This window comes from Bolinopsis microptera, chromosome 11 (genome assembly GCF_026151205.1).
Source record: "Bolinopsis microptera isolate Bmic1 chromosome 11, MBARI_Bmic_1.0, whole genome shotgun sequence".
Lineage (NCBI taxonomy): Eukaryota > Metazoa > Ctenophora > Tentaculata > Lobata > Bolinopsidae > Bolinopsis > Bolinopsis microptera.
In genome coordinates this window covers 259,879-284,122 of record NC_087082.1, presented here as the reverse complement: position 1 = coordinate 284,122, position 24,244 = coordinate 259,879, and the positions used below count along the sequence as shown (strand labels likewise).

At 38.9% G+C, this 24,244-nt stretch overlaps 2 protein-coding genes and 1 non-coding gene across 8 annotated transcripts in view; all 3 read left to right on the top strand.

Moving 5' to 3' along the window:
- Nucleotides 1–23,982, top strand: part of LOC134823411 (uncharacterized) — a 128,235-nt gene extending 104,253 nt beyond the window's left edge. For 3 of the 6 annotated variants that reach the window (XM_063834870.1, XM_063834868.1, XM_063834871.1), the window contains exons 12-18: nucleotides 13,580–13,636; nucleotides 13,839–13,916; nucleotides 22,049–22,148; nucleotides 22,398–22,537; nucleotides 23,124–23,208; nucleotides 23,333–23,499; nucleotides 23,624–23,982. In XM_063834870.1, coding sequence (XP_063690940.1) covers nucleotides 13,580–13,636; nucleotides 13,839–13,916; nucleotides 22,049–22,148; nucleotides 22,398–22,537; nucleotides 23,124–23,208; nucleotides 23,333–23,499; nucleotides 23,624–23,705 — 709 coding nt within the window. In that variant the 3' untranslated portion in view covers nucleotides 23,706–23,982. The remainder of the gene's footprint in view (nucleotides 1–13,579; nucleotides 13,637–13,838; nucleotides 13,917–22,048; nucleotides 22,149–22,397; nucleotides 22,538–23,123; nucleotides 23,209–23,332; nucleotides 23,500–23,623) is intronic. The other 3 variants (XM_063834872.1, XM_063834869.1, XM_063834873.1) reach the window with 1 other exon arrangement.
- Nucleotides 654–4,787, top strand: LOC134823412 (glutaminase kidney isoform, mitochondrial-like). The gene is made up of 3 exons (XM_063834874.1): nucleotides 654–3,139; nucleotides 3,246–3,422; nucleotides 3,902–4,787. Exon 1 carries the CDS (start codon nucleotides 1,009–1,011, stop codon nucleotides 2,818–2,820), a length of 1,812 nt encoding a protein of 603 aa, XP_063690944.1. The 5' UTR covers nucleotides 654–1,008; the 3' UTR covers nucleotides 2,821–3,139; nucleotides 3,246–3,422; nucleotides 3,902–4,787.
- Trnae-cuc (transfer RNA glutamic acid (anticodon CUC)) lies at nucleotides 9,352–9,423 on the top strand. The gene has a single exon. It is a non-coding gene; the product is annotated as a tRNA-Glu (tRNA).
- Nucleotides 23,983–24,244: the final 262 nt, after the last annotated feature.

Below are 24,244 nucleotides of genomic sequence, written 5' to 3'. Positions count from 1 at the left end.
ATTTTCATTTTGATATTTAGTTCTGCTACTAAAATTCTGTTAAGTTTTTGTTATCTAATGCTGCTTGTTTCAATGTATAGGTTTATTTACTTACTTAAATGTGATTTTTGGGCGTCTGAAACAAAAATTCAAAAGATTTCGTATCTCAATTTCTTGTTGTAAAAGCATATTCAAAAGGACGCTCAAAAACACAGTTTGTTGTACTAGAAATGACCATGCTTAGGGTCAAATTAGCGACTGCATGGAATTGGCAATCTTCAAGAATGTTATAGAAATTTTATTTTATATTTACTGATATGTAAATATTTGTTTTACTAGTAAAACCGATTACTCATTAAAATTTAATCGATTAGGACACAAAAGCGTTGCAAAATAGGAAAGACACTGTAATGAATCATGTCCTGTTGGAGGATAGGTCCGACGTTGGATTTTAAATTTTAGTGTGTAACACTAAAGTGGATGTTTTCAACGTCGTTAATTTTCCTTTAATGAGCAATCTTGCTGACTATGAACCTGCCACAAAAAAACAGGTGACAGCAAGTAAACCACCTTCGGACTTGTGTCCAATCATAGGAAATAAGGAAACTCAACTAGTTTAAGCCTCAAGGATCACCACTAGAATGATGGTAGACTCCGCCTCTTCAGTATCCATGCCATGATTAGGTTAATCCAGTCAATGCCTCAACAATCTTTATTCTGTGAGGACGGACGTGACTTGTTGCAGTAGGAGTTAATTTGTTGATAATAAAATTGTTCTGTTGATAAAAGTAATACAAATTTGTCAAGACGGTATAGATCCCCACCAATCTGGTAGCAGCAGCTCATAAACTTTCCCATCAATCTGTCTATTCGCGATGTCGTCAGAGAATTTGCTCTTAACGTGAACTAATTTTAATTTCATGGAAATGGAGCTCCATGCGCTCGCCTCCTTCACTTGACTGTTGAGTTGTTTCGGTGATCATTGGATTTTCTAGGCAACATATTTATATTAGTTTTCGAATATTACGGATGGCAAACGACAGTTCAAAGTTAGGAAAGATGGACAAATCTTCAGAGAAGGAGGATGAGGAAGAGATTGAAGAGGGTTCTGGTAGAAGAGAAAACATGCTACACACAGTCGAGACTCGTGAAAGAATAAGGACATTGAGTTTGGAAAGCAGACATCCAGATATGTTATTCTCTGACCTTGGATACGATTCTAACTCCGAGCTTTCCAGTTCCACTGACTCTAGTAGAGGTTCTGCTCCACCTCACCCTCAGTCCACTGACTCTAGTAGAGGTTCTGCTCCACCTCACCCTCAGTCCACTGACTCTAGTAGAGGTTCTGCTCCACCTCACCCTCAGTCCACTGACTCTAGTAGAGGTTCTGCTCCACCTCACCCTCAGTCCACTGACTCTAGTAGAGGTTCTGCTCCACCTCACCCTCAGTCCACTGACTCTAGTAGAGGTTCTGCTCCACCTCACCCTCAGTCCACTGACTCTAGTAGAGGTTCTGCTCCACCTCACCCTCAGTCCACTGACTCTAGTAGAGGTTCTGCTCCACCTCACCCTCAGTCCACTGACTCTAGTAGAGGTTCTGCTCCACCTCACCCTCAGTTCATGAGACAGGTTCATGGCCCGTATGAAGATACCCGAAGTGTGCAGTCTCTACCTCTTGATGTGATTCGTGAGGGGTCCAGTCAAGACAGCTTCGAGTACTGCGCTACCACTCCGAAGGAATCTGGATGGAGTATTGCGATGCAGAAATATAACGAACAGCTTCAACAATCAGCTGCTTGTCTTCCGCCTACCTGCATAGACAGACACCATCTGCAAGAATTTGTGGCCGCTGGTATGGTAAACATCAAGAAGTTCATTTCAGCCCTCGATAAGACAGGTATTAACGTCTTCAAGGATATTAGATTTCAGACTCTAATGGATGCTCTGACCGCTGAACGCTCCGTGACAGATTCCGATCAGATTCCTGTCTTGAAGTCGATACCTCTGGAGGAATTTGAGCAAATATGTCGACCCAGTGCCAGCCTCATCAACCAGGCCCTGTCAGGCGAACTTATTTTACCCGAGTTTGGGTCATTCTGCCAAGACGTACGACGACTCTATAGCCGTTGTAAAAGTATAAAAGAAGGAGAAACTTCCAAACACATCAAACAGCTTGAACGACAAGCTCCTGACTTATGGAGTGTGAGCATCTGTACGGTTGATGGACAGAGGTTCAGCGTGGGTAACCACACCACCCCCTTCTCCATGCAGAGCCTGAGAGACGTTTTGATATACACACTTGCTATCACGGAGTGTGGACAGGAAGAGGTTCACTCTCATGTTGGCAAGGAGCCAGCTGGAGATGTCCACGACTCTCTGGTCCTGGATAGAGATGGTCTTCCTCATAACGCTATGATCCCTGCTGGCGCTCTCGCAGTGCTCTCCCTCATCAAACCCAACTTTACCCTCCCTGATAGATTCGATTATCTGTTCGGTATCTACGAGAGATTAGCAGGATTTGAGGGAATCGACTTCTCCAACGCTACCTATCTAGCCGAGAAGATGGCAGCAGACCACATTTACTCTATAGCTTACCATCTGATGGGACACAAAGTGTTGCCCACACACTGCAAACTCCAGCAGACAATAGATCTGTACCTCCAGTTAAACTCTATCGAGTGTACCACAGACTCAGCTGCTACCATAGCTGCTACCCTCGCTAACGGGGGTGTCTGTCCTTTTACTGCTGAGGCTGTCTACTCTCCACAAGCGGTCCGGAATGCTCTCTCACTTCTACATTCCTGTGGTGTCCGCAAGATATCAGGTCAGTGCCCTTGTTAAGATCTCCACATTGTGTTAACGAAACTGATCCGAATTTACACCAGGAATTATTTACCTTTCTCCCTTAGGTCAGTGGTCCTTTGATGTGGGTCTCCCCGCTAAGTCTACAGTTTCCGGAACTATAATGATAATAGTTCCTGATGTAATGGGGGTAGTGGTGTGGTCTCCTCTACTCGACAAGTGTAAAAACAGTGTCAGAGGTATCGCCTTCAGCAGAATGCTCACTCAATTATTCTCCTTCCACAGTTTTGAGAACTCATCCCCTCAACTCACTACTAAACCTAATCCTGTACGGAGGTCTTGTCATGAGAGCAAAGATGTATGTACTTTTATATATTGTACTTATTCTTGTGAAAAAGGGGATATTGACTTTTATAATCGGTTAATTGTGTCAAGCGGTTATTGCTTATAAAACAAACTCACAGGTACAACTGGTAAATCTGCTGATCTCAGCTAAGAAAGGTGACCTACCTCTGCTCATCAGGTACTACGAACAGAAAATAAACTTTAACTGGTCTGACTATGACGGCAGGACAGCTCTACATTTCGCTATAGAGGGAGGACATCTTAACATTGTCAAGTTCCTGATCGAGAAATGTCAGGTAGAACTAGAACTTGTCAATATGATATCCAGCTCACTGTCCGCCCGGCGTCCAACCTCCTTAGTTACCAATGTACCTCCTTAGTTACCAATGTACCTCCTTAGTTACCAATGTACCTCCTTAGTTACCAATGTACCTCCTTAGTTACCAATGTATCTCCTTAGTTACCAATGTACCTCCTTAGTTACCAATGTACCTCCTTAGTTACCAATGTACCTCCTTAGTTACCAATGTACCTCCTTAGTTACCAATGTACCTCCTTAGTTACCAATGTACCTCCTTAGTTACCAATGTACCTCCTTAGTTACCAATGTACCTCCTTAGTTACCAATGTACCTCCTTAGTTACCAATGTACCTCCTTAGTTACCAATGTACCTCCTTAGTTACCAATGTACCTCCTTAGTTACCAATGTACCCGCAGTTAGTATCCAACAATATTACCACTCTGCTCCATAGAACAACCATTTTCTCTGTACAGGTGGATGTTAGTGTAGAGGACAGATGGGGACACACACCTCTAGACGAAGCAGTGAAGAAAGGGGACAGCAACACCACCAGATACCTTCTCCTTCATCACAACACCATGCTGCCGCACAGATCCTGTCATGCAACCTTGTGAGACAAAACTCAGATAGAAATTCAAATAGAAACGTGTGACTTTGTATATCTTGAACCGCAAATCTAAATTACCAGGATATTCATGTCAATGCTATAGGGTTTCTTGATTGTGACTTATGACGTCTGTCCTTTTAGACAGATTTTCGATGCCAAAACCTGACATTTGCTTCTGTGATTATACCATATAATATGCCAGGTCCAAAGTGACAGGTTCTTTTGAACACTCTATTCGATGACTTAATTTAGTTTTGGCTTTTGAGGTTAAATAAATATTCGAACATTTCTCAACTGGCGCTCTTAGTTTTCTGAATTGTCGAATGAAGTGCATATTGAATATGTCATGTTCTTATCAGTTTAAAAGAAGCACACCGACGAACGTGGTTGTGGAACGGCCGTAGGAAGTATTTAGTAATATCATGTTATAACTCGTATACCAGTATAGTGTTTCACTTTTTCGTGTTAGGGGTACCAGTCTCGTTGCAGTTGTATATTTGTTTAGGTCATGTTGACCGACTTCATTCATTATCTTTAAAATTCTGTCATAGTCCGACGTTTCGAATTTACTTATTTAGTGTGCTATTCTTCAGTTTGTCTGTGTGTATAAAATGAACTCTATGTACATGGCGCTAACTGCGCCGAGTGCACAAATTGCAAAGATGGACGGTGAGAGACTCTCGAAAAGTGACCCTGTCAACCTCTCCCGACACCCAAAGATCCTCAATCTTTCAAATTCTAACAGTTACAGTGACATTAACAAGTGAGTGCAGTTGTAGTCGTAATCCTTAAATATTGTTTACTTGTACAATGATTTATTCAGTTGCTAGACTAGATAAATTAAATTAATATTTGGCGATGATATAACTTAACGAGCCGGCAAATTCTTCAAATAGCTGAACAAGTTAGTTCACTGTCTGCTGGTCGTGATCCTTTGTTTTCTACTCAAGTTCAGGAATGTAGTCACTAGTCATGTTTTGGAATGTAGCCAATATCCTATTGTAAACAATTCTAAGAAAGGGCTTCAGCTCATCAACAGCCGTGCATTAAGATCAAAAATGCTGAGTGTAGATCAGATGTTTGAGCGATTTATTGAAGAGGTTTGTGAAAATATTCGTCTCAATTCCTGAATGTAGACAATATCAAACATCAAATTCTATGAATGAGCTTCTTTCTTCAATCTGATTGATTCAACTTCAACACAATCATAATGCATATGTTTTACGACTTTTTTTAGGAAACATTGTGACCGATAGCCCTCGGAATTAAATTTTAAATCATATTTGACCCATCTTCCTTCTCGCCCACCCTACTAGTACTAGATTAAACTTTAAGGGCCGGTGAACCATGCCTGACCTGTGGCTAGTTTAACTTTTTTATCAAGACACCTATTTTACTTCGGTGTATTCCAGCAGCCACATTGTTACACAAGTGCAACCAGTCAATTACAGGAAGCCGAAGGATTTGTTTTTAGCCAGTGACGGTTAAGGTAGTGTGTACCATACTTTTTTCGCCCGAGACTTTGCTGCGATGTGCAGCTCCTCATTTAACCCTCACACCCGATTTCTCAAGTATTCGGCTGAGTAGACCGGGGGGCTGCATAGACCACTCAGGATCCTTAGCTGAACGTCAACGACGCTCACCCCACGACCAGGCAGACAGTGGGATTTGAACCCGCAACCTCACGATTGCAAAGCTGGCGTTCTAACCAACTGCGCTACCTGACCGTTCCAACTGCGCTACCTGACCGTTAAAAGGTAGAAATGCACTTATTTTTAAATGACCTGGTAGGTTGGTACCGCATTTTAAAGTCTCTATAGTAAACCACATGATCCATTATTTTAACCGTTGGCTCATAGGATGGGTTCAGAGTCACGTCAATGCGCAGAAATTGCTAATGAAGTAGCTATAAGAACAATGGAGGTGGACAATTTAACTGAAATATCATTTAACGTTGATTCCCAATAATTTCCATTTCAAAGTGCACGCAAGAGATACTGAGAAATTTGAAGACTTCCTCTTGGAATGGTGTGCTTTGTTGATGGTGTGCCATTCCCATCAGATTGACCAAGAGGAAAAAACTTAATAATAAAAAAAGTTGCGTAAAAAATGTTCATTGAAAAATGTAAATTTACTCGTATGTTAACTTGCTGTAAAACTCGGCAGACTTTTTGATGCACAAAGGTCCCGTGACAAAAGAGCGCATTATACACAGTGGGACTACAGTCTACATAATCACGTATTGAGTTTAATTACCATGTAGCACGTGCGCTATGTGGGACTCTGCATTGGTTGCTAGGTATCTTGTGTTCATTGTGCACTAGTCACGTGATATGGCGAGGGATGGGCTATTGGTGGTGGCTGGTGTCTGCGTGTAGTTGCTCATTGGACTACTTTAACAGCTGGTCTTCTGTATACGTTACACTTCGTACACCTTACTAAATTTGTTCACTTGATTAGCAAGTCAATCTAATCACTTTCTCGTGCTCTAAGACTACACAAGACACACGTTCCAGTTCTATGTTTATCTGCTGGTCTGTAGTTTTGTAGTTTAGTTTGTGATAAAGGACGCCGCCCTGACTAGCAGTATTCCTCTGACACGGCTACGTGACTCACTGAGGCGAGGCGTAGCCGAGGTTAACAGAAGTGTAAACAGTGGAGACCCAACATTACAGACTCTTCACACGTTACGGGATACAGTCCACCGGATAGTTCACGATACAGACCTCAAGAAGGGGAACCCCAATGTTCATTTCGCGTTCAATGTCAATGAGCCAGAGGAGCTGCACAATAGTCCTGAAAACAATACTCCTGAGAACGGTAGTGGAAGTTCCAGTTCCAGCCAGGACTTCTATGACTCTTCTGATTCGGGGGAATTTTCCAGGTGCGTTGGTTGTTACCGATAACATTTTGTTGCCGTAGCATCCCTGAACAATAAATGATTATTTATACATTATACAATGGTCGCCGTTTTCTGGTCTGAAGACGAGACGAAGGATTTCTCATCGGGTATCGGTCTTAAGTGTTTTTGACTTGACTGATCGTTATAAACCTTAAAACCTAGGTATGCTTATATTGCAATAGAGTTTCCAGTTCAGGCTATGCTCATTCCTCTAGCCTTAAAGCATGCAATAGAAACCCGCCAAAAACATCTATATACAGTAGTAGTAAATATATCGGCGGCATAAACAGAAGTATTTATTACGGTACGTGACGCTTAGCCATACTAGTTAAAATATTTCCATCTCATCGACCACTGCAATATTAAGAAAAGGTATTAACTCATTATTATCTGTTTCTGAGTATAATCAGAGCTTTCGTACATACTCGTAAGTAGATTTACTGCTTATGCACAGTTACTGTAAGTGTACTTACACTAATAGATGTTCCGGAGTCTTTTAAAAGACGTCTCCAATGATCTTTATTTAATTTTTTTTAATTGAGTTAATTACAGTAGAATAAATTGTTTGTGGGGCACCCACTCTACCTCGATACCTAAGTAAGAAGGCCAACTGCAACTGGGCTGACGTCTAATGAGGTGTAGGGATGAGCTTATACATTATACATTTAAACATTATACATTATACATAACATTATACATGTTATAATTGAACTATATTCTGGGCCAAGTTCAGATATATGCTCCCAGAGGACGAAGCCTTGTGGACGGCGACATGAGTTTGTTGATTTATTGAATACGTTGATTTTACTGACGATAACTTAATAAGTACGAATAAATACACGATTACACGATTTATTTGTTATATACAGGAATAATAACAATTATAAAGTTAAAATATCTTACTTCCCTCTGAAGTAGAACACTAACGTCTAACAGTTGATGAGAGAGCTTCAAACATGGCGATGGAGGGAAGCGGTGGCTCACCGCAGGGAGGTAAATTAATACCTGTATCGCGATGGTAAATTTGTATGATATGAAATCTCAAGTAAAAATGAGATCTCAAGTTAAAATACAAGTAAATCGAACGATTGTTTAATTAAATAATAAGCGGTCTTTAAATAATAAGTGGTCCCCCCCCCCCCCCCCCCCCCCCCCCCCGAGTGGTCAGGAATGGGTCATGGAATTTGGAGAATGTTGGCATAGGGCGACATCATGTGGAGCTTATTCAATTTTAGAGGGTCCTCCTTTACAGATGAAATACCCAATGTTGGCTTCTTAAATCTTAAATTTCGATGGCCGGGTAAATTCGATGTTCATAAATAGAATAAATAAAGGAAAGAACTAAGCATAAGAATTGTTCGGTTATTCTAAAGAATTACCAATTGTACGTGTGGGGAATAATATTTAAATTTCACGACTCTCAGTAATCAATATATTTATGAAGGAGCTTTGAGAGCATGGTCTCTATTACTATACGAGTCAAATTAACACGAGTCCAGCTCATTTCGTCACACGTTAAAGTTGCTCAGGTAACATGTTATAAGCCTTTACTCATCGTTAGGCTTCTTAATGTTAAGCTGAACTGTGGATTTGATCAGTTCATTTTAGTTGCTTCTGAAATTGTTTGGAGACATCGATAATTTTGATATCTTAAAATTTCTTCTTTTTGCAATCAGTTTAATATTGTTGCAGAGAAAACATCTCATATCTCAAAGTACTCAAACTATCATGGAAAGATCAAGCTCCTCCAGTGCATTCGAGCGGACAAATTCAACCCCTTATTATAGCAGGTTAACCTTATAAAACACAATTTATGTCGTTCAACGTAGACTAAATCTACATGCAGAGATGTTTCTTTTGGGGAACCTAAAACTATATGTTTTTATTATATTGACGAAGTTTTGAGCCTGAAAACAAATGTTGCAGTTACAAATGTTGCAGCTACGCTAATATGCATCGATACTACCTTGAGCACGACAAATTTAGTCTACCATAAATGTAGTCAAACTTTTGACTAAAATAGTTTGTTGTTGTAAACCAAATTTCATGAGACTAAATTTTTCGGCGACTTATTCTAGAGGAGACCAAAATTTCAGTAGAGCATTATTATCTGATGTTATTGAAATTCCTGAGTAATGCATTGCAGCTTAATCTGTAATGCTCAGACGGGGTAGACTAAATTTATCGTTCTTAAGGTAAATATAAATGGAATGGAAAATGGTCTCGAAAAGTCGAAAAATGTGACTAAAATTGTTGCAGACAAAAAATTTGCGAAATTTGTGACTAAATTTGTGACTAAAATTATGGTAACCAAATTTATTGTGAACCAAATTTATTGGCCCTAAGGTAACAAAAAACACGCGCGCTCGCAGAAAAAGCTTGTTTATTGAATTTACATTTCTATGGCGGATGTCTCCGGCGTGGTGTAGGGGCTAGCATCTGTGGCTCTCACCCACAAGACCCGGGTTCGATTCCCGGCGTCGGAAATTATTTTGATGTTTTTTTTTCGTAATTTAACGAGATCGAAGAAATATATCCAGAATTGGTGAAATTAATAGATTAATAATACATATTAAGTATCTGGACATATATTTCTGTTGGTTTATAAGCAGTGAACGTCGTTATATTGTAATGTAGATTGTACACAACGCAGATCCCCTCAACTCGAACGTGATGAAAATATTTTGAAGGAAGTAAATTCACTGACAGTAAGTTATCAGGGAACAGTACGTGTTTGTCACTCGCCGTATTTAATACATTGTGCTGTGTATAGTCTGCCTGTTGAAACAGCTCATATTCATGTTTCGCGTGTACAAATTAATTAATCTCATGTTACACAACACCCCGCACTTAGCGAGATGAGGCGCTGCACAGTAGTCTCATTGTACACAACACCCCGCACTTAGCGAGATGAGGCGCTGCACAGTAGTCTCATGTTACACAACACCCCGCACTTAGCGAGATGAGGCGCTGCACAGTAGTCTCATGTTACACAACACCCCGCACTTAGCGAGATGAGGCGCTGCACAGTAGTCTCATGTTACACAACACCCCGCACTTAGCGAGATGAGGCGCTGCACAGTAGTCTCATGTTACAGAACACCCCGCACTTAGCGAGATGAGGCGCTGCACAGTAGTCTCATGTTACACAACACCCCGCACTTAGCGAGATGAGGCGCTGCACAGTAGTCTCATGTTACACAACACCCCGCACTTAGCGAGATGAGGCGCTGCACAGTAGTCTCATGTTACACAACACCCCGCACTTAGCGAGATGAGGCGCTGCACAGTAGTCTCATGTTACACAACACCCCGCACTTAGCGAGATGAGGCGCTGCACAGTAGTCTCATGTTACACAACACCCCGCACTTAGCGAGATGAGGCGCTGCACAGTAGTCTCATGTTACACAACACCCCGCACTTAGCGAGATGAGGCGCTGCACAGTAGTCTCATGTTACACAACACCCCGCACTTAGCGAGATGAGGCGCTGCACAGTAGTCTCATGTTACACAACACCCTGCACTTAGCGAGATGAGGCGCTGCACAGTAGTCTCATGTTACACAACACCCCGCACTTAGCGAGATGAGGCGCTGCACAGTAGTCTCATGTTACACAACACCCCGCACTTAGCGAGATGAGGCGCTGCACAGTAGTCTCATGTTACACAACACCCCGCACTTAGCGAGATGAGGCGCTGCACAGTAGTCTCATGTTACACAACACCCTGCACTTAGCGAGATGAGGCGCTGCACAGTAGTCTCATGTTACACAACACCCCGCACTTAGCGAGATGAGGCGCTGCACAGTAGTCTCATGTTACACAACACCCCGCACTGTGTAAGTGTTAATGTAATTATTACAGCTGGATGATATTATAATTATATAGTGGGGATGTGTAGCTCTAGTTTTTGTTCCTGAATCGTCCAGCTATTGTGCTTATTTTCACCCTGCCTCTAGCTCTATTTCCCTGCCTCTTTTGACGTGCCTACTTTTGCCTATCATCTGCCTATTATCTGCCGTGTTTGTCAGATTTACTGGTCAACTTGTCATCTCTTCTAGCCCTGATAAGTGATGGTGTTTTGAAGGTGGTGTAGTATTGTACTGCGTGGGATATCCTGTACACTGAGTACTGGCTGAAAGTTGCTTCTTTGTTTAACGAGTAGTTACAGTTAATCAGTCGAATTAAAATAACATAATATGTAATTATACCTGCACAATGAGCATTTATAATTACATAATATGTTATTATAATTACACAGCACTGTTCATGTAACCGTAGCTTTTGCCGGATGTACAGCTTTACTCCATAAGCTTTCGCTCTGCGCTGTTCCTATGGCAACGTTTTTCATTTTGCTTTTGTACACTCAGAATTTGTTATTGTCAATTGTACTGCTCCGCTTTGCACTTAATTTCTCGTCGGCCGCAAAGTTTAACGTTCAATATTTTAAACTAAATTCCCGCACTGAATTGTTCGTATTTGTGGTGGATTTACATTTTAACGTTGTTGTAAGAGTGTTAATGTTAGTATCAGGTTACCATGGCAACACCATGAGTTACTATGAGCAGTAACAGTGTCGGGAGATCTACCTTCTTTTTAGATAGTGCACCACAGATCATCGTCACTGGGTGTGTTACATTACACATTACACATTACACATTACACATTACACATTACACATTACACATTACACATTAAACATTACACATTACACATTACACATTACACATTACACATTACACATTACACAGTTCGCTCAATTCGTAATTACTTGTCCATTCCTTAATATTTTCGCATGAAATTTTCAGAGTCAATAAAGAATCGTATTTTGACTTCACACTATTGATAAGATTTTAGATTAAGGCCCAATGAAAAATTTTGGGCCAATTTCCAAACTAGTTCTGGCAGAAACATTCTTCACAGTTATCACTCATATCAGGATGTTGCTGCACAATATTTGAAATTTTGAGAATTGTGTGACATTTTTGATATCTGGACTAGTTGTAACATAAATTTAATCGATTACCCCCTGACAGCAATATTACGTAATCATGGCCTGACCCCCCCCCCCCCCCCCCCCCCCCTTGACTTTTTTCTCTGGAAATAATTTTTCTTTACGTTTCATGCTACCCTGATCATGATGAGCCGATATCATTGTTATGATATCCGGCCAAGCACCTTTCAAACTACTTTGATATCCGATCAATTTCTAAATTTTATCACTATCAGAATAGCCCCCCCCCCTCCCCCCGTAATCAACCGTAAGCATTTGGAAACCCCCTCCCCTCGGCTGATTACGTAATATATGAACGACCCCTTAGCAAAGAAAATAAGTGGAAAATATAGTGGAGTGCTCCTTCATAAATGTTTTTATAGCCATTTAAAACCGTTTCAATGTATCGTGAACACCCTGTATTACATATTACATATTACATATTACATATTACATATTACATATTACATATTGTACATATTGTACATATTGTACATATTGTACATATTGTACATATTGTACATATTGTACATATTGTACATATTGTACATATTACATATTACATACCTTACTCGGGAATATTATAGCGGGTTAATTTATGACTGGGAAAATTAATAACCGGGAAAAATATGGCGGAATTTCCCAAAACCCGCCAAATTATCCCGGTCATGTATTTACCGGTGGCCGACCTTTCAAGTTTTTTTTTCAGAGGTCAACAAATTTTCAACCGAAATTTCTGTTTTTGTTACTTGTTAAAGAAGTTATTTCAATTTACAGTTACTGATATTACTCAGAAATAGAAAAAAAGACACGTCTAGTATTTAAAGGAAAATAAATCTATAGCAATAATAAGTCAAATCTTCATTAAAGCGTATTCTAATTCTCATTATCGCTAATGTCCCCTCCATTATCATTATTGATATCCCCCTGCTGCTGACCGTCAAATTCGAAGTTGTATTGTTGTCTTAACAAGACTTTCATTTTGTCCGCTAATGGGGCTACTGCTCTGAAGGTCAGCCGGAGCTTAATTTCCTGCCCACCGCTTGGTATTGGGGAACGTCTTGGCTTTGCATCTTCAACTGCTCCAGTAATCAATCCACCGTGGACCATGAAATAGTGGCACAGTTTACTCACTTCATGGGCAAGAAAAGTGAAAATCACGGTCCACCCTGAAATCTGATTTCTATAACCAAATTGTGATTTTTATAACGAAATTATGGTAGCAACCGCCAATAAAGTTACAGCCCTCCATCCACTGCTTCAAAAGTCTTCTCTAGCACATATGAGACTTCAGGTAAAATATGATGATCACCACCCCCTTGGAACCCCATAATCTGAGTCGGCGGGTTTTTTTATGACTGGTAAAATTTTTGACCGGGAAAAATATGGCGGAATCTTCCAAAACCCACCACTTTATCCCGGTTATAATAATCCCGAGTAAGGTAGGTAACAGGTCATGAATCACAGTACACTTGACACGTTATTCAATTCAATTCCAAGGTTTATAAATTATACAAGGTCGTCTGTTTACTGTACAGTGTACAGTGTAAATCTGTTAAACTAACTTATTGATAATTAATTTTCTTGATTAATTTACTAACAATATATTGATAATTAATCAATAAATTAACCTCGTTTTTGTTTCAGTGACGACGAAGACCAGTCCCCTGTGAACAATGACGAATTTGAGAATGTTTCCGACAAGTAAGTAACCATGGTAACACTACCTTATATAGTAATGTTTCCGACAAGTAAGTAACCATGGTAACACTACCTTATATAGTAATGTTTCCGACAAGTAAGTAATATGACTACAAGACAGCTAATGGTTCTTAACCCATGTAAGGTTTAATTTGGCCCACCTAGTTCTGTTACTCCCAATGTTGTGAGTTGAATTATTTCGTAGGACGGACATCACTTCTTTTGGTAGGAGCAAATCAGAAACGTCGTGTTACCAACGTACCCATGGTAACCATAGGAACCCGTAAGTTTTAGTTCCGCCTTGTCAGTGTGAACCGCACCCCACTTCTAGTTGCAATAAAAGGGAGGGATCACCTTAGTTCCTAGTCCCTAGATTCCCCCGTTGCTAGGCGACGGGGGTTGTTGTTGTTTTGGGCCAGCTGTGATTTGTTGATTGGCGTGATTTGTGGCCCTGTTTTTATTTAGATTTGCTGACGATTATCTTCAAGATTATCTTTTAGTGTTTCTTCTTCTGATTTCCAGTACTTTTCCTCTCGATTAGACAATACAAGCTCCTATACCCAATCATAACAACACATTAAAACATATTAAAATTCGTTACATCATTAATGTGATGAGTTGCTTCAAGTTGGCTTGAATGTTAAAGTTTCATTCGACTGATTGGCTTACACACCCGATTGTTAACTTGAGACATTTTGTATAGCATATTCTTATAACATATTTTGTATAAGAAAATATATTTCACTGTGAAACTTACCCCTGAAGTGATCTTCAACATTTCGATGTAAGTTCTTATTCTGAAATTATACGCTCTCTCAAGAAAAGACTGCGTTCGTTTTTATTCCTTACACCTAGATTCTGGGAGTGCTCAAACTTCAAAGTATGAGTGTGTAATGAAGTAAAGAATATTTTATTAAATTCTGTGTAGTGTTACTTACAAACTGTAATGTATTACATAGTACTGATGGCTATTTGCTAGGTACTGATTGCTAGGTACCAGTTGTTAGGTACTGGTTGCTAGGTACCAGTTGTTAGGTACTGGATACTAGGAAGTAGGTATTGGTTGCTAGGTACTGGTTGCTAGGAAGTAGGTACTGGTTGCTAGGTAATAGGTACTGGTTGCTAGGAAGTAGGTACTGGTTGCTAGTGAGTAGGTACTGGTTGCTAGGAAGTAGGTACTGGTTGCTAGGTAATAGGTACTGGTTGCTAGGAAGTAGGTACTGGTTGCTAGGAAGTAGGTACTGGTTGCTAGGGAGTAGGTAATGGTAACTGGTTGCTAGATAGTCCTGTCAGAGAGTGGGTGGTGGTTTCCATATATGTTTAATCACGTTAATGAGACTAACTTATCTGTTAGATATCCTGATTATTTTTCTCAAACTTTACTTCATAACCCTAGGTCGTGGGAGCTGGAATTGATCAAATTTGACATTTTTGTCTTCTTGATTAGAGGAGACAAATCCATGTAAATCTGTCTACACGTTGTGGCAATAATTAGAAGTTTCGCGACATAACGCAAAATCGATTAAATCTTAATTGTTGGGAAGAGAATGCCCGGCTATTCCGCAAATGTATAGTTGGTTCTGTAATCTGTATTGGTCATTGTATTGCAGTGTCAGATATTATATTCACTATGCATCTCACATTTACAGTGTAAAATGTAAATCTAATTACACTGGTCACTTTTTATCGGTATCTTGAACTTACATTCCAGCTCACTTCCTGTGTACATTACATATTATGACGCTGGTATTACTGTATTAGTCGCTGCTACCATTATTGTTCATCTTGATTCGCACTTTATTTAAAGTTAGGCAACTTCACTGATGTGGGCTGTTGAAAGTTTAGGTGTATGTAGTATACACCGCTACTGGAGTGTATGTCTTCTGTACGCTCTATATTTTGTAGTAATTCTAGCAAATGTTCAGTGTTTATCAAGACGGAGACCACTTTGTTTTGCTTAGTTATTTACTCGACAAGGACCGCTAAGAGGACCGCTAAGAGGACCGCTAAGGGGGCTCTATTTGGACAATCAGCACACCTGACTCCTGGTGTATTGTTTAAAGTACACTTCTCAATGTCAGTACATTTGGAGTGAATATATTCTCGAATATTCGCGCCGTTTTATTAACTGCTCCACAGTCACTTTATTGGTGTGTTAGTGTTTCGTGAGTGTAGTGGTTTAGAAGAAGTCAGCAGTTTTCAGTATTGCTGCCTTTTCTTTCTTTCCCTCCGTATAATGTCTATACTCTATAGTGTTGTTGCTTGTTTCAGTGTACTGACCAGCAATACATTATAGCACACATCAGGGGTGTAGGACATGATCTTATATTGCCTGACTCTCGCAATATTCGCATTGTTCTTTCGTTAGCTGCGCGGCCTAGCTTTTGTACCTGACTGCGCATACGTACTGTATGGTGACTCATGTACTGTTGTCTCTGTCAATTTATAGCTGCTTTCATCCTTATAGTGTTAGTTTTCATAATTATTCCAATTAGTAATTACAGTACTTTCCGGCTTTGTTGATTTTATATTTAAACTCGTATCGAAGCGTGTCTGCTCTACCAGTACCATTCGAACCCGGAAATTTGATCCCTCTTCAAAAACTGCATAATTGATTCCTATGAACACTAACGAACGTGTTTATAAGCCGCAGTCAAAAGCAGCACATTTAATTTTGTTACACTAACTTTGAGATTCTATACTCACATGGCCTGGGGGTTCTATGTGTCCCAAGTTGTATTATCCTTTGTATCGCGTGGAGTTGAGAATACTTACCGCTACCTTTTCTAAAGCTCACTGCTCCTGTTTAAATCTTGTACGTGCTTTGTGACACTTATCTCTGAAGAAGCTTTCGTTGCTTACTCTGCTTAGTGTTTTATCTTTGTAATAGTCGCATATTTTATAAACAGCTGGCCCGTGTGCATATTAAGATAAATATTTCATTGTTAACGGTGAGAGCCTAATACGAAGTTTTTGTTTCTTCGCACGATTAGTTTTGTTGCAGTCGCTGTGCTCGGATGAAGTTGGTACCTTAGATCATCAGCTTACTGACTTATCTTGACAAACATCTCAGTATAAAAATGAAATGACTGTAATCCTTCGTGATCTCTGGCGCCAACTTCAGCTGAAAACACTTTACTGATCGAGGTGGTGTCTGGCTTTATATTTCATTTTAACTACGTACCCGCATCATTGCTTGTAGAAGTAGTGACCATGTCCCGGAAGCACCAATCCAACAAAGGGCACAGAAGAGCCGCTAGTATCGGAACTACACTGGATAAAATGTTGAGACCCCAACTACCCCTCGAGAAGAGCAGCAGTGCTAACTCAAGTTTTGAGAAGGGGTTTAATCGGGAGAGAGGGGAGAGGACCCTCTCTGAAAGGTCACTGAAGGGAGGTGAGATGGTGACAGCATTGGCTCTAGAACATAGAAGGAGAGTGCCTTCTCCTTTAATTCTCCCTCCCCGACCAGCATCCTTATCACCAACCCTCGGGTTAGTTCCTGATAACAGACAGATCAGTCAGATGGTACTTAACAAATAGTGTTCATTGTGGTCACTAGATAGTGGGTATTAGATACATTGTGGTCACTAGATAGTGGGTATTAGATAGTGGTCACTAGATAGTGGGTATTAGATACATTGTGGTCACTAGATAGTGGGTATTAGATAGTGGTCACTAGATAGTGGGTAGTTAATACATTGTGGTCACTAGATAGTGGGTATTAGATACATTGTGGTCACTAGATAGTGGGTATTAGATACATTGTGGTCACTAGATAGTGGGTATTAGATAGTGGTCACTAGATAGTGGGTATTAGATATATTGTGGTCACTAGATAGTGGGTATTAGATAGTGGTCACTAGATAGTGGGTATTAGATATATTGTGGTCACTAGATAGTGGGTAGTAAATACATTGTGGTCACTAGATAGTGGGTAGTAGATACATTGTGGTCACTAGATAGTGGGTAGTAGATACATTGTGGTCACTAGATAGTGGGTAGTAGATACATTGTGGTCACTAGATAGTGGGTATTAGATACATTGTGGTCACTAGATAGTGGGTATTAGATAGTGGTCACTAGATAGTGGGTATTAGATATATTGTGGTCACTAGATAGTGGGTAGTAAATACATTGTGGTCACTAGATAGTGGGTAGTAGATACATTGTGGTCACTAGATAGTGGGTAGTAGATACATTGTGGTCACTAGATAGTGGGTAGTAGATACATTGTGGTCACTAGATAGTGGGTATTAGATACATTGTGGTCACTAGATAGTGGGTATTAGATAGTGGTCACTAGATAGTGGGTATTAGATACATTGTGGTCACTAGATAGTGGGTAGTAAATACATTGTGGTCACTAGATAGTGGGTAGTTAATACATTGTGGTCACTAGATAGTGGGTAGTAGATACATTGTGGTCACTAGATAGTGGGTAGTAGATACATTGTGGTCACTAGATAGTGGGTATTAGATACATTGTGGTCACTAGATAGTGGGTATTAGATAATGGTCACTAGATAGTGGGTATTAGATACATTGTGGTCACTAGATAGTGGGTAGTAAATACATTGTGGTCACTAGATAGTGGGTATTAGATAGTGGTCACTAGATAGTGGGTAGTAAATACATTGTGGTCACTAGATAGTGGGTAGTAGATACATTGTGGTCACTAGATAGTGGGTAGTAAATACATTGTGGTCACTAGATAGTGGGTAGTAAATACATTGTGGTCACTAGATAGTGGGTAGTAAATACATTGTGGTCACTAGATAGTGGGTAGTAGATACTGGTCACTAGATAGTGGGTAGTTAATACATTGTGGTCACTAGATAGTGGGTATTAGATACATTGTGGTCACTAGATAGTGGGTAGTAAATACATTGTGGTCACTAGATAGTGGGTAGTAGATACATTGTGGTCACTAGATAGTGGGTAGTAGATACATTGTGGTCACTAGATAGTGGGTAGTAGATACATTGTGGTCACTAGATAGTGGGTATTAGATACATTGTGGTCACTAGATAGTGGGTATTAGATAGTGGTCACTAGATAGTGGGTATTAGATATATTGTGGTCACTAGATAGTGGGTAGTAAATACATTGTGGTCACTAGATAGTGGGTAGTAGATACATTGTGGTCACTAGATAGTGGGTAGTAGATACATTGTGGTCACTAGATAGTGGGTAGTAGATACATTGTGGTCACTAGATAGTGGGTATTAGATACATTGTGGTCACTAGATAGTGGGTATTAGATAGTGGTCACTAGATAGTGGGTATTAGATACATTGTGGTCACTAGATAGTGGGTAGTAAATACATTGTGGTCACTAGATAGTGGGTAGTTAATACATTGTGGTCACTAGATAGTGGGTAGTAGATACATTGTGGTCACTAGATAGTGGGTATTAGATAATGGTCACTAGATAGTGGGTATTAGATACATTGTGGTCACTAGATAGTGGGTAGTAAATACATTGTGGTCACTAGATAGTGGGTATTAGATAGTGGTCACTAGATAGTGGGTAGTAAATACATTGTGGTCACTAGATAGTGGGTAGTAGATACATTGTGGTCACTAGATAGTGGGTAGTAAATACATTGTGGTCACTAGATAGTGGGTAGTAAATACATTGTGGTCACTAGATAGTGGGTAGTAAATACATTGTGGTCACTAGATAGTGGGTAGTAGATACTGGTCACTAGATAGTGGGTAGTTAATACATTGTGGTCACTAGATAGTGGGTAGTAAATACATTGTGGTCACTAGATAGTGGGTATTAGATAGTGGTCACTAGATAGTGGGTAGTAAATACATTGTGGTCACTAGATAGTGGGTAGTAGATACATTGTGGTCACTAGATAGTGGGTAGTAAATACATTGTGGTCACTAGATAGTGGGTAGTAAATACATTGTGGTCACTAGATAGTGGGTAGTAAATACATTGTGGTCACTAGATAGTGGGTAGTAGATACATTGTGGTCACTAGATAGTGGGTAGTATATACTTGTTACTGGTACTTAACAAATAGGGTAATGTTCATTGTGGTCACTAGATAGTGGGTAGTAGATACTGGTACTTAACAAATAGGGTAATGTTCATTGTGGTCACTAGATAGTGGGTAGTAGATACTTGTACTTAACAAATAGTGTAATGTTCATTGTGGTCACTAGATAGTGGGTAGTAGATACTTGTTACTGGTACTTAACAAATAGTGATATGTTCATTGTGGTCACTAGATATCGATAGTGGGTAGTAGATACTTGTTACTGGTACTTAACAAATAGGGTAATGTTCATTGTGGTCACTAGATAGTGGGTAGTAGATATTTGTTATGTAATGTTCATTGTGGTCACTAGATAGTGGGTAGTAGATACTTGTACTTAACAAATAGTGTAATGTTCATTGTGGTCACTAGATAGTGGGTAGTAGATATTTGTTATGTAATGTTCATTGTGGTCACTAGATAGTGGGTAGTAGATACTTGTACTTAACAAATAGTGTAATGTTCATTGTGGTCACTAGATTGTGGGTAGTAGATACTTGTTACTGGTACTCAACAAATAGGGTAATGTTCATTGTGGTCACTAGATAGTGGGTAGTAGATACTTGTTACTGGTACTTAACAAATAGGGTAATGTTCATTGTGGTCACTAGATATCGATAGTGGGTAGTAGATACTTGTTACTGGTACTTAACAAATAGTGTAATGTTCATTGTGGTCACTAGATAGTGGGTAGTAGATACTTGTTACTGGTACTTAACAAATAGTGTAATGTTCATTGTGGTCACTAGATATCGATAGTGGGTAGTAGATACTTGTTACTGGTACTTAACAAATAGGGTAATGTTCATTGTGGTCACTAGATAGTGGGTAGTAGATATTTGTTATGTAATGTTCATTGTGGTCACTAGATAGTGGGTAGTAGATACTTGTACTTAACAAATAGTGTAATGTTCATTGTGGTCACTAGATTGTGGGCCCCCCTTGGACCTTGATTTTTAGAGGTCCAAGATTTTCAAAATCGAATTAAAAATCTTTAAAGGCCTATCTCCAAATTCTGGCTCTAGAGTTCTCTTCTAACTGATCCTAAGAACATATCCTGAAAGTTTGAGGGTGATTGCTCAAAAAATGTAGGAGAAGATAGATTTTTAGACTCGATTTTCAGAACGCGCGATTGAAAATTGCTCGCGCAATACAATTACACATAAGCGCTGACCTTTGACCGGCGATAATTTCGGCTAGGAACAATATTTTTCCATGGGACCAAAAGCAGCGGGGGGAATGCAACGTCAATTAATGTCAGTATTCCATAAAAACCCCAAACTGACATTGACATTAATTGACATTAATTGACATTAATTGACATTAATTGACATTAATTGACATTAATTGACATTAATTGACATTAATTGACATTAATATGTCTTGAAATTTGAGATTATCATTATTCGATAAATATTCAAGATATTCACGTCTATGTAAGTTAGACCGGTTCAAAAAAACAAAATGTCCTTGAATAATTATGAGTATGTTCTTATCTGTTGATCCTTTGGTTCAAAGACCACCAAAAAAATTTCAGCTTCCAACTCTTCCATCTTCGGTCCCCACCGGCCACGCCCATATTTTATTGGTTTCTTATACAGGTAAAATATCTAAAATCGGTTTTTTTAGTATGAAGGAGTAATGTTAGCTGTTTAAGATTCGTTATTCAAATATAAATGTCATGAAGGCATTTCGTTTAATGTGGGTTTTAAGTTCTGATGATGTTGAGAACCACGCCCTTGGATGGCCACGCCCATTTAAGAAAATTAAATTTCGGGAAACCGTATTATTTTAGTTTTATTGTTTAATGATCTGAATTTTTTCACATTTCACATTTCCATATGTGATAGTAGTGAATCAATTGATGATATAAACGTTCTAAAGTGCTAAAAATATGGTAGAACTACATAATCTCTGGTCGAAAAATATCGTGTCAATTAATGTCAGTATTCCAAAATTTTGCAAAACTGACATTGACATTAATTGACATTAATTGACATTAATTGACATTAATTGACATTAATTGACGTTGCATTCCCCCCAAAGCAGCTGATAGATATCACTCCCCTCTATCAGAAACAACTATAAACTCGATTTCGAGAGAATTTTGATGAAGACCCCCCCGGCCCCCTTAACAAATAGTGTAATGTTCATTGTGGTCACTAGATAGTGGGTAGTAGATACTTGTTATCAGTGTAGGGTCGGCACTAAATAACTCAGGTGGAATTACTGGCTGTATTGTAGACGATGACTAACGTGAATATCCTCAGGGCCGACAGTGGTTGCTAGGTACCAGTTGTTAGGTACTGGTTGCTAGGTACTGGTTGCTAGGAAGTAGGTACTAACGTGAATATCCTCAGGGCTGACAGTGTATCCAACTTAAGTGAGGGAGTCAACGATGGTTTGAATAAACTTAGAGAAGATTACTTAGCTCTTCTTAGTGAAGTTAAGGAGTTGAGGGTAAATTTATTTAATATTGTTGGGTTAAAATGTGTTAGTTGAACTCAAAATAATTTATATTACTAAGTAATGTTAATAAGTTATTATATTACTAAGTAATGTTAATAAGTTATTATATTACTAAGTAATGTTAATAAGTTTGTTACTTTGAAGCACAATCAGAAGTAACGGTTGTTTCTCCATGCTGTACGTATTCACTATTCGTGTATCCATTGTTTTATTTTCCACTTTTAAAATGTGGCCCACCAGGACACGTATAAGGATGGAATAATGCTAGTTAACGCTAACCTGGCAAAGCAACATGATTACTTTGTGGAAGCAATCCAGGAAGGTAACATGCGGATACGACAAATTGACGATAGAGTTGATGACAAGCTCGATAAATTTCAGTGAGTCTGATTTATTTTATTACTATATAATGGGTTATTTTAAGTGATTTTTGTGTTCATTACTAATACTAGATTATTCGTTATACATAGTTATACAGTGTTATAATTTACACTGCAGAGAGTTGTCATCTTAAATTCAACACCTTGGCTTATTACATATTTGGATGAACAGCTTGGCACATTGACAAATGTTGTGTTCAAAACATTTCGGCCGTTTGCTGTCCAACTCACGTCGATTAGCCGAATTGAAATAAACATTGTTGCTTTGTGTTGTTCACATTAAAATGATACGCTAATTTGTCCTTTGTGTTGTGTAATATGACCTTTGTTAAATCATTAAAGTGAAGGGATTTTACTTAACGTTTGTGATGCCATGATATTGTAATTGAGAAGGCAATTAAAGGATAAGTGAGACCACCATTAATTTTAATGATATTAACGTAGTATTAGTCGTAAAAGGAAACCGTTATGAATATAGAAATAGAAGATGTATTATCAATTATTAAAAAATAAAAGTTATTTATAGAAAATAAAAGTGAATTACTTGAATGACCGGAGTAAAATATATCAACGGAACACATTTCAGTTACTCGTCGGATGAACGTATAAAAGAGATAGAAGAGCGACTGGATGACTACAAGTACAAGATGACCAAATTCGAAGAATTACAAGTAAATACTAAACACTAATATAACACTAATATAATACACTTCCTTTGTTTGACTCCTGGATCTCAAATTGTTACTTATGGAGTTTACAAATGACATTTTATTCCTTAAATATTTTCAATTTTAGGAACAGAAGCGGATGGAACACCCGTTAACGGGTAACGATATCGCCACCCGAGGTCGTGACGTCATGTCTTCTGTAATCTCATTGGGTCTCGCCTCCGTCTCGTTACTTCTCTTCTTGTTCACTACTGCTGTCGATTGTCTGAAAGTTTTCAGTGAAAACAACGCACTGTGAGTATCCGCTTGAGCTTTCAATTTTCGCTAATAAACTTTCACAATGTTATCGTGGTCACTTACTTATTGGTATAGTGACTAATCAGTATCATAGTGTTTTAACTAATGTCCATACTTTCAGATCGACAGGATTATCATTAGGACTGTTCGGGGTTATCATAGCAACTTACTATTACTTTGATACTGAGAGGACTTCATTATAGCACACTAGGTTTCTTTAAAGATTTTTCTTATTGTCCAGTTGCCAATTTCTTGGTCATCAACGTTGGTAATCCTGGTTCATTGTTTGTTTATGCCGTGAGATTGCAGCTCAGATTGTTAGTATGTATAAATTTGTATTTATTAAGACAGGGCCAAAAAATTCACTTTCTAATTTTCAAAAACGTGAGTGAAATCTAGTTGGAGTGTGGGGGAAATTGCTTTGCCGCCGTTAATTATAGTAAAATTTTTAGAAATTATATTATGAATATGAAGTTTTGATTTTTATGAATCGGATTTACATACTTCTGTAAATTGATCGAAATTGAATTAAATGATTGGTATTTGTAGCCAAAGCTCAATGATTGAAGTAGTTGGTTTTGATTTTATTTTGTACAGACTCAATTATCAGATATTATGACGATGAGGTGAGCTGTTAGTGTTAGTTAAAATCTGGGGATTAGATACGACATATGTCTTGAAACTTTCTCTAAGAGTTCTTTTGTTCATTTGATTATAATTTCGATTCCCAATAAAATGATGC